General features: G+C 35.6%; 2 protein-coding genes across 2 annotated transcripts; both read left to right on the forward strand.

Annotated features, from left to right (window-relative positions):
* Positions 1-1,400: 1,400 nt before the first annotated feature.
* LOC113294354 (mechanosensitive ion channel protein 10-like) lies at positions 1,401-5,759 on the forward strand. Its single transcript, XM_026542745.1, has 5 exons — positions 1,401-3,648; positions 3,741-3,864; positions 4,091-4,384; positions 4,469-4,671; positions 4,863-5,759. The coding sequence occupies exons 1-5, from the start codon at positions 2,186-2,188 to the stop codon at positions 5,131-5,133; spliced, it is 2,355 nt and encodes a 784-aa protein (XP_026398530.1). The 5' UTR covers positions 1,401-2,185; the 3' UTR covers positions 5,134-5,759.
* Positions 5,760-5,873: 114 nt separating this feature from the next.
* LOC113294355 lies at positions 5,874-6,483 on the forward strand. Its single transcript, XM_026542746.1, has one exon. The coding sequence runs from the start codon at positions 5,985-5,987 to the stop codon at positions 6,366-6,368; it is 384 nt and encodes a 127-aa protein (XP_026398531.1). The 5' UTR covers positions 5,874-5,984; the 3' UTR covers positions 6,369-6,483.
* The last annotated feature ends 4,605 nt before the right edge of the window (positions 6,484-11,088 follow it).

An 11,088-nucleotide genomic window follows, 5' to 3' on the forward strand; every position in this document is an offset into this window, starting at 1 on the left:
CTTTATTCAACGCGAGCACTTTATCCTTTCTCAACTTCATTACTGTAATCGACTGAAGCAAATGATCGACTGAAAGAAGGAAGAATACCCGAAGAGAGAAAAGAAACCAAAGAAAATAAGTAGAAGAAGAAAAATGGTCGATTTCTGTCTCTTGAGTTGTGTAAGTAAAAACCTTGAAGCATGCCAGTAGTAGATTTACATCGAAATGGCGTAATAAGAAATTATCGATTATGGCCTCTCCACGCGTCTACTATGACCGTGTGGGCTGCACCCATTTTGTCTAGAACCTTCTCATACATCTACACCATAAGATATTCTAGAGATCTCAACTATGAGATTGAAAATAATGGTCATACACGATTCGCTTACACACGTGTGATCTGCACATGACATTTCTTCCCTTTCTTTGCACGACTGAAGGGTAACTATGGAAAACTGCACTTGAAAAATCTTATCGCCAATGAGAAATTGACTAAACTCGTGAGATACTGACCGGGGTTAATAAAAGTGGATGGAAAAGTGGAAACGGGCCCAAAAGAGAATTCGAATAAAAAACCGGCCTAAACATAGTTCCAAATAGGCCCATGTATTTCTCAAATTTTTTTTTTTACTACAGCTCCGAGAGAATTGAGGGTCCATCCCCTAGTTAGCAATTCGGGGTACGGGTAGTAGTTCGAGACGGTATACGTACGAGAATTATACGGATTCTGATAGGTTGGATTTGGTCAAAAATTCGGTCAACGGTTCGTTGTTCGGAACAACATACATATGTGCATATTTGTTTTATTAATGTGAGTTCGGCACTTAAAATTCGGCTTATATATATATGATAAATTGATAAGTATTATGACCTTATTACAACACTAATTTTATTTGTATATGATTTATAAGATGGAATAAAACATTTTAACGTCATTACTTAACAAAGAAGTAAACAATTTAATCGCATAAATGTATTAAAAAACTAGTTTATAGACTTTTAAACAAAAATGAACACATAAACACTGGTTAAACAACTACCAATACAAAATTTTAACGGAATAATTGTATTTAAATATAAAATATATTAAAAAATCAAACAAAATTCTCGTTTATAAATACCATTCGGATTCGGTCAGTTAGAATACGTTCGCGAATCATTCGTGAAGTCCATATAATCTGAGAACTATGTTTAGAGTTCAAATAGGTCGAAAATATCATTGCGATTCGGTCAGTTCCGATACACTCGATTCGGAGCATTACTAACAACCGTCCATCCATGATACCAAAATGGCAAAAGTGGACTTCTATGGTCAGCATGAAAATATATTTCTCAAATTTCAAAATATCCCGAAGTGGCGGTGACTTCAATATTTGTTTATTCATTTTCCGTTTTTCTTGAAAAAGCTGTTCCAATTCTGCAAGCTCACTTAATCTGATGATTTGTTTTCTTGTCCATAAAATGATTCTTCTCCTGAGATTATTCCATCATAAAATATTGAATTTCTGATCTAAATCTATCAGTTAATTACTGAATCTCTAATCATAAATTAATTAAAACCCCTTAATTTAACTTAATATTAATTGCGATTAAGGATTTCTCTGTAAATCTCTCTGTTCAACTCCACGTGCTGCTCACACTCAACTACTGTTCTCAAAAGAAAGACAAACCCTACTAGTATTATGAGATCAGAGAGCTGTTAGATTTAAAAATTGAGACAAACCCATTTTTAAGCTCAGTCTTTTAGATTGAAAGTACCCAGAAATATCTAAACTTTCTGGAGATTTGAATGTGTTTTTTAGTTTTTTATTCATCTTCTCTTCTGTACTGTTCTTCACTGGAAAACCCCTGTTTTGTAAGAGAAAAGAAAATGCTGATTAGAAGTCATCAAGTTGTTAGATTCAAAAATTGAGCAGAACCCTTCACAGAGCTCAGTTTGATTCCACGAAATCAGGTAGAAATTTCGATACTTGTCACAAATTTGAGTGTTTTCTTTTTGAAATCTTAGTTTGGGGTTACTGAAATCTGAAGAAAAGAATCTCCTCTTTTAGCTGTAAATGTTGAAAATTTCTTACTTTTGATCTTCTCTTTGGTCAATAAAGTTGATAATAGAATCTGGGTCTTTACTGGAAGTACTAAATCTCAAGAAAAAACTCATCCTTCAATGGTGATTTCAAATTCATAACTAGTTAGGGTTTTGGCAAAATGGATCCTTCAATTAAGAAAGAAAATGGGAGTAATGGAGGAGTAGAAGTAGTTTTAACAATCTCATCAGGTGATGAACCAATCAAACCACAACAAAAATCTCCAACCTCAACTTCAACGACACCTACTAAATCATCAGAAACCAATTTCATTCCACCAAGAAATTCAAATGTAGGAGGTGGTGGTGGTGGCGGAGGAGGATATCAAGAATTTGATAGACCAAAAATCCAAATGACTTCATTCTGTCCATCACCAGAGATTTCAAGAGCTTGTGGAAGCCCTCGCCGGCCTCCGAAAGTGCCTGATAACATTACACCAAGAAGAGCCTTAGCTAGGTCTGCATTCTCGAAGCCGAAATCTCGGTTTGTTGAACCATCTGCACCTTCAGCTGCAGATTTGGTTGATAAAGATAAGGCGCCGCCGTCTCCGTTTAGGACTTCACCGACAAATAGAGTAGCTGGGGGTACACCTAGAGCAGGTGGTGGTACAAAGACTGCACCTGTTACTCCGAAGACGCCGTTCTTGTCGTCCCCTGGAGGAGAGGAGGATGAGGATGAGGAAATTTATAAGATCGATAAGGGTGCACCTGCGGATGTAACGTCACGTAAGTGGGAAACAACTAGAATTATCATTGAATGGATTTTGTTGATTTGTATTACTGGTTGTTTAGTTTGTAGCTTAACAGTTCATAGATTGCAACGTATGATGATGTGGGGGTTGGAACTATGGAAATGGTGTGTCATGGTCATGGTTGTTGTGTGTGGAAGGTTGGTTACGGCTTGGATTATTCATGTTTTAGTGTTTTTGATCGAGAAGAATTTTTTGTTTAAGAAGAAAGTTTTGTATTTCGTTTACGGATTGAAGAAGAGTGTTCAGATTGTTATATGGTTGAGTTTGGTGTTGTTGTCATGGACATTGTTGTTCAACCGTGGGGTAAAAAGGTCGAGAAGTACTACTAAGTTTCTGGATTATGTTTCGACTGGAATTATTTCGTTACTTGTTGGATCAGTTATATGGCTTGTGAAGACATTGTTGGTAAAGATGTTGGCTGGTTCATTTCACGTTAACACGTTCTTTGATAGGATACAAGAGAGTATTTTTCATCAGTATGTACTTCAAACACTTTCTGGACCACCAATGATGGAGTTAGCTGAGCAGGTTGGGGCTGTTGCAAGTACAGGGCAATTGAGTTTCCGGAGTACGAAGACACCTAAAGGAGCTGAAGCACCGGATGTCATAGATGTGAATAAGCTTAATAAGATGAAGCAAGAGAAGGTTTCTGCTTGGACAATGAAGGGATTAGTTAATGTGATAAGGACTTCAGGGTTGTCCACGATTTCAAATACAATCGATCAGATATATAGTGAACATGATGAGCAGAAAGATAAGGAGATTACTAGTGAGTGGGAAGCAAAAGCTGCTGCTTATCGGATTTTCAGGAATGTCGCCAAACCTAATAGCAAGTAAGGATATCGTTTAATCGCTTTGATGATATCTGAAAAAAGAATAATTTGGTCAGTTCTTGTTCTTACTTTTTCTTTTTGTGGACTACTAGGTATATTGATGAGGATGACTTGATGAGGTTCTTGAGTAAAGAGGAGGTGGATAATGTGCTTCCCTTATTTGAAGGAGCTGTGGAGACCGGAAAAATTAAGAAGTCATCTTTGAGGAACTGGGTGGTAATATACCTTTCAACTTTTGTTTCTTTAGATCATTCAAGTTTTGTTGTTTCCTCCGGTTTTATATTCCTAAGATTGTTTTCCAAGCCTATGTCATTTCTACAAAAGCAATTTATGTTCATTAAAGTTTAGCTCATTATGCAAGACCGGTATGCACAATGAGCTAATTGGTCAAGTAATCATTTTCAACTTCTGTAAATTGAGGATTTTTGGTTTTTGTTATCAGGTGAAAGTCTACCTTGAGCGCAAGTCACTAGCGCATTCTCTAAATGACACCAAAACAGCTGTGAGGCAGTTGAACAAACTTGTTTCGGGGGCTGTTATCGTTATTATGATTATTGTGATGCTTCTCATTATGGGCTTCTTAACAACCAAAGTGGTTGTTTTCATGTCCTCACAAATGTTATTGGTTGTTTTTATGTTTGGAAATACTGCGAAACAAATATTTGAAGCTATCATCTTCGTATTTGTAATGCACCCTTTTGACGTCGGGGATCGTTGTGTTGTTGATGGTGTTCAGGTAACCTTTCAAAATCTGTTCTTCTTGAGTTATTGTTTGACCGGTAGTTATTTGCTCAACATGCTAACCATGTAATATCTGCAGCTGATCGTTGAGGAGATGAATATCTTGAATACAATTTTCCTGAGATATGACAGCGAGAAGATATACTATCCGAACTCCATTTTAGCAAACAAACCCATAAGCAATTTCTATAGAAGCCCTAACATGGGTGACGCTGTGGAGTTCGCCATTGATGTTTCAACTACAATTGAGAGGGTTGGGGCTTTAAAATCTAGGATAAAAGCGTAAGTTATCAACTCAATTCTTATTATGCGTGTTAAAAATCGAGACGTAGAACTTCCTTGTAGTGAATCTATGTTAGAAAGTCTACATTGACGTATTTATCAATTCCTTGGTGCTTAATTTCAGTTTAGTGCTTGTTTATATTTACATTGCTCGGTGTATTCTGATAAATGAATTGTGTATTGAAATCCAGGTACATAGATGGAAAACCTCAATACTGGCAATGTAACCACAGTGTTGTTGTGAAGGAGATAGAGAATGTGAACAAAATGAAAATGGCGTTATACGTGACTCACACAATGAATCATCAAAACATGGTAGAGAAAAACAGCAGAAGAACTGAATTAATGCTCGAGTTGAAGAAGATTTTTGAAGATCTTTCCATCAAATATCATCTTTTACCTCAAGAAGTTCAGGTTAGCTATATAGGTGGTGCAGCAGCACCAACAGGTTTGAGACCATGATGCTGATTACTCCCACCTCATGAAACCCAAAGCTGCAAAGTATGTCCTTTTCTTCAAACTTTGCTTCTTTTTTGTTATGTAGCATTTTTTATGCTTCTGACTGGAATTTCGTAAGCAACTTACAGCCCTACATTTTTTTCAAATCTAATTTAACACTAAGAAATGATTTAATTGAAAAGTTACCTCATGTCGAGATGAATTGCTATTGTCGTAGAGAAATAGGTGTGTATAACGACCATTTTCATTCTTTTATCTTGTGAGAATGTTACTTGAACCAGTAAATGAGACAGAAAAGACCGAAAAATGTCATTTCTGTTGAGTTAGAGGGTCTATTAGCCCGATACTCTATGTATATGACTTTCGGTCTTTTCCAGTTTCTTTTTGTTTAGCATCAAAATGGCAAGGTTCATAATCTAGCCATGGTTGTGTAGTATTGTCCGCCTTTAGTATCCTTGACAGTATAACAGCCAGTGGCGGGGTGATATTTGATTTTTCTTACCCACTTCTACAAATGGGTGAAGAGAATTCAACCCCAGTGGTTGCAGGCTTTGTAGGAGTGTAGGGACAGAACAGAACCAATCTTTTAGAAGTAGAGCATATTTTAGGTGAAGATGCGGATAACCTTATCTACCAATAACAGATGGAGAAGCTGCCACATAGACAAAACCACAGATGACATGGCAACCGAAATCTCCATTTTCCACCTCTCATTTCACTTTCTTACTTGAATAATTTCCATCTGAATTCTAAATCTCTCATTCACAACACTCAAATCCTTCCCTGACATCCAAAGCTTCTTCTTCTGTGTTTAGGTATCTTCGGAGTTAGAGAAAGAGAAGTTTGACAGAGAAATGGCATCCACCTCAGCTGTTTCAATGGCTATGCCATTAACATCATCAAGCCAGAAGAGGAGCAGCGTGTTGAGCTCAGATGCTTCTTTCTTGAAGGCTATGCCATCATTGAAGACATCGAAAGCAGTTGCATTAACTTCATCATCAAGAGTGAATTCAAGGCTTCAAGTGAAGGCATCTTTGAAGGAGAAGATGGTTTCAGGCTTGACAGCCGCTACATTGGCAGCATACATGGTTATGCCTGAAGTTGCAGAGGCTGCGTCAGGAGCTTCTCCATCTCTCACAAACTTTTTGAAAAGTATTGTTGCAGGTGGAGTCGTAGTTGGTGGTATCATTGGTGCTGTTATTGCCGTCTCAAACTTCGACCCTGTCAAGAGAACCTAGGGATATTTTTTCCTTTTGTTGTTTGTAATTCTATGAATATTGTTCTTGTGTGTTGTTTTAACGCTTATATATGATTTTATTCTTCGCAATGAAAGATATCTGTGTTCTTTATTTATTCTCTGTTATTTTTCATAATGTCTCATCATTTCTGCAATATAGTTGTCAGGCTAACATCTGAGCTCCGGCAAGTTGAATTCCTTGAAATTTCAGTCCAAAATTTTATTCAGCTGGAGCATGTTTAGCAGTAACATTCGCTATGTGCCTGACATTGCACAGCTCAAACAACAGATTTAAAAATTGAAAGCAACCAATTGGAACTATGGGTTACCTTCTCCATAGCAGGACTAAGATTTTTATCAATATGCTTAGGGAAAATACACAACAATTATCCCTTGGATGCAATTGAAGGCAAATATAGCTAGAGTCCATGGAGAATTTTTTGGAAAAGCTAGGTTATGGTTCAACAAATCCGTTCCATGGAGCAAATAATTGGAAGATAAAAAACATCTCCATTCTATCAGACATTAGTTCATCAACACCGGTAAATATGAAGTCAGAGGTCTCCCCCTTAGAGTATTAAGGCTGTTTTGAGGCATACAAAATGATTTGCCTGGCTAAGGTGTGTTTATAAGGGGTATCTTAGGGTAAGTTACCTTGATTAATTTATTAGTTTACTTATTTATTTGTTACTTTTTATTTTATATTCTTTTTACTTTTTTGATTTTTCTATTAAATTTTTTTCTTCCCTTCTACCTTTCCCAACTTGAATTTTTTGACTAAATGAAACGGTTTTATCACTTTTCTAGTTCGCGAACTGGTGAAGAGGTGAGAGGAGTTGAATCAGAAAACTGATTGAGAGAAGTTGTAAAGTAAGAACCAAATCCTCGTTACAAGGAAATGTACCGAATAAAAAGTATTTCCCACAAATCTATGTCTTGTTCTCTTGCGTTTGATTGATACATTAGGTTTATATAAATAAAACCTCAAGTTTTTTGGATGTTACAAAATGAAGTTTGGTTGAATTATCAACCAAACTGTAATTATTTCATTCTGAAGGTGCTGCTGAACAGTTCGGTTGTAATTAAACAAGCCAAGTTCATTTTATGAATAAAAACACTAAGTTCAAGTTCATTTTATGATAGCTCAAGTTCATTTTATGAATAAAAACACTAAGTTCGTATATCTTTTTCTTCCTTTAGAACAAGCCAAACCTAAGTTTGTCTCTTACAGAGTGAATCTTGGACGATATGTCGATTGAACCTGGGTATGTTTTCAAAACACCTAGGTTGGATTGACAAGTTATCGGACGAACTTCATATTTTTCTACGCATATGAAGAATACTCGGAGGTTCAGCTGATAACTTGTTAGCCGAACCTAGTGCGCTGTAAATAACAAAAATCACAAAAAAATAATACAAGAAAATTAAAAAGAAAAAACATGCATAAGAGCAGTTTTGTCATTAAGAAAATACATGGATAAGCCGATAAGGGGATTTTAGAATTACCACCTAGAGATCTTATTTGTCTTTATTTGATATGCCTAAATTTTTTTATATATGTCTTAAAATAGATCTAAAACATTGTATTAGGGTAATTTTCTATGAAATGACGAGGGTACCCAAGTACACCAGAATCTTTTCGATTTCAACCTATATAAGTCTGACACCAAGTGACCGTCTATGGACAAAATCGAGATAATACAACAACGAGGTGTACACTTGATAATAGTTGCGGTATGAAACCAACATACTATAGGATCACGACCAAGTGTCATGGATCAACGTACACGTGTTATTTACTTTATTATAACTTAAACAATTATAATGCGGAAGTAAAGTAAATGGCAAATCAAGATGGTGTTAACGAGGAAAACGCAAGTGTAGAAAAACTCCGAGACCTAGTCCAGTTTTGAATACTTACAGAATTAAACCGTTATACAAAGAATAAACTCAACTTCGTATAGTTGAGACCAAGTAATCTACCCCTAGTTTCTTAGTTCCCTTAGTATTCCTGCTCCTAAAACCGTCTGGCCAACACACGTGAATCCGAAGATAGAAATTATTAACTTGAGTTTCTTTACAGATGTAAAGACTTTAGCACTCAACTCCTTTTGATCGTACTCCAAACAGTAAATGAACAAAGTTGTTTGGAAACTCCTCTATCAATTTTTAAGAATAAAGACATGTTGGGTTTGAAAATCAAAAGCATATAATTCGAAAATCTTAATTAAAAGATTCTCCAAATTTGGGTTTGGGATCACCTTAAGTATCAAAGAATATCTTTGAACAATCAGTGATAAGAGTTATGTACATGTTCAAATTATGTCGACATCTGGAACTTTGAGTGAATCGTAGTATGAGCATACATAGATTTTCATTACTACCAGGGTTATTTTGAGTGAATCATAGTGGTATATCTGAATTCGCATTTTCAATTAGGGTCACAAGGTTATTTTGATTTCAATCAGTAAATAAAGACTGTTAGATCTAACAAACGGTCATAATAAACCTAACTAATGTAAAACCATATCTCTAACTGCCGCTGCCGCCTTTGCATTTCTACTTCTCCATTAAAAAATCAGTCCAAACCTTATTTTTTAATCACTCAAATTACCAACAATAATACACAACTCACTGAACCATCCCTTTCTTTCAAAAAAGAAAACTCACTGATCTAACTAAATCATAAAAGGTTATAGAGAAGAGACTGAAACAATATAAATATCAAAGCATCATCATTCCTTTTCTTATTCCTGATCTTGTCGTATTCGATTTATGGTATGTTCATCAACATAATTATTTCTCTGTTTAATTTTTGATAAGATGATCACTTGTTTTCTCATAGATATATTTTTCTCTCATAGATCTGTTTTTGTTGATAAAAAAACTCTCTAACTGTCATAATGTATGTCTTGTTGGTTTGAGCGTTGGTGGTGAGGGACTTAGCGGCCACGGCGGCGGCGGTGGTTTTTACGGTTACTACGATCCTACAAGCGGCAGAAGTTGCAGGACCAATGATGGCCATCGTAGCTCGGGAAAAAGCATCGGGATCAACAAACATACGGGTTTATTCGTCACGCTCACTGGAGTTGTCTTATTGCAATCAGTCCTTTAAGTTTGTATGTGCAATTCATGCTTGATCAAGTACATATTTAATCCTTAAGAAACCTCCACGTTTATAAAATACACAATCACATCCGTCTATGGAAAATATGTTGGTCAGCAAATCTGGTCAGGCGATCAGCCACAAAATATATGTTATGCGTTAGATCAAATAAATCGACGATCAATAATAAACACTAAACTAAACGGGCAATTTCAAATCCATATAAGAAGAAAGGTTGTCCACTTACCCTAAGATCCAACAGCCAACAGATCTGAAAAAGATAATACACAGAAACTCTTTTGTGTAAATTCTGTTTAAATCATAAACCTTTAACTGTCGATATTTCTACTTAACAACCGGCGGTGATGGTGGACAGAGCGGCGGTGGCGGTGGTGGTGGTTTTTACAATCCGACTAGAGGCAGGTGTTACAAGACTAAAAACGGGCATTGTAGCTCTAGAGAAAACATCAGGATCAACAAGCTTACGGGTTTATTCGTCACCCTCACTGCAGCTTCCCAAATTATGTAACTCATCATATCTTTTCCACATTTCATCTTGTTGGGATTTTAGAGCAATTTAATTGATTGAACTGGTGAGTCTAATTAGTAACTAAAAGGAAGAACTCACACTGTATGTTGAAGATGTAGTGAAAGAAATTGTCGATCACTTTTAGTAACATGTTATAGGGGAAGGGGGTTTTATCAGAGGAGCTGATATAATAGGACAAAAGGATCATTAGATGGTAATTTTAAAAGCCTCTTATCAAAAAAATTAATAATTAATGACTAATTAACCCTTACATAGTTTAGTGTTGATAATCTAGTTTAATGTTGATAATCTAGTTTAGTTTTGATAATCAAATTTCACTTATATTTACTCTAAATCAAATCAAAATCAGATTTTATTTAGAGTTTAAGAAAAAAGTAAAGTGTAGAGGAGAAAAAAAAAACCTTAATTTTGTGATATTTGTGAAACCCAAGATTTTGATTCACTCGACCGAAACGAGTGATTCTTGTGACAAATTTGGATCGGTTCTACCAAGACTTAGAATATAGTTGGGATCGTTTATACCATGATTCCAAACAAAATCTAGGATCGGTTCTACCAAGTATCCCAAGATAGGTAGGGATCGATTCTACCTTGACCCTCAACATAAAGTTAAGATCGGTTCTACCTGAATTCCCACATTATGTTCAAATTGGTTATCCAAATATATTCACTGAAAACCGGGCTAATAAACATATTGATTTCTTTTCGATTACGAAGCAAGTTGGTATATCTACTTCCTTTAAACCAATGTAATATAACATGGTTTCCTAGGATGGAATCACACTTATACCCAATACACAATCAAGTAACAAGTTACATAGATTATGTTTATGTCGCATTCACGAAATTGAAAAGATAAATGTTATACTTAGTAATTCAATATACTTCCTTGAAATTTTGATCATACTAATATGATCAAGTTTAATACTAAAGTATCATATATATATATATATATATATATACATAACCTCTTATGTTAGTTTTCAATCTTGAACGACATGAAATAAATTATTGGAATGGAAACAAGTCAAGTCGATATCACATACTAACCTCAAGTGCGAGGAT

Source organism: Papaver somniferum, chromosome 7 (assembly GCF_003573695.1).
Source record: "Papaver somniferum cultivar HN1 chromosome 7, ASM357369v1, whole genome shotgun sequence".
NCBI classification, from domain to species: domain Eukaryota; kingdom Viridiplantae; phylum Streptophyta; class Magnoliopsida; order Ranunculales; family Papaveraceae; genus Papaver; species Papaver somniferum.

Bases quoted from the DNA above. Each gene is read 5' to 3' on its own strand.
- LOC113294354 (XM_026542745.1), top strand. From the start codon at position 2,186: ATGGATCCTTCAATTAAGAAAGAAAATGGGAGTAATGGAGGAGTAGAA. The intron at 3,649-3,740 runs GTAAGGATATCG...GTGGACTACTAG, and splicing joins GTCGCCAAACCTAATAGCAA to GTATATTGATGAGGATGACT. The intron at 4,672-4,862 runs GTAAGTTATCAA...ATTGAAATCCAG, and splicing joins TTAAAATCTAGGATAAAAGC to GTACATAGATGGAAAACCTC.
- LOC113294355 (XM_026542746.1), top strand. From the start codon at position 5,985: ATGGCATCCACCTCAGCTGTTTCAATGGCTATGCCATTAACATCATCA.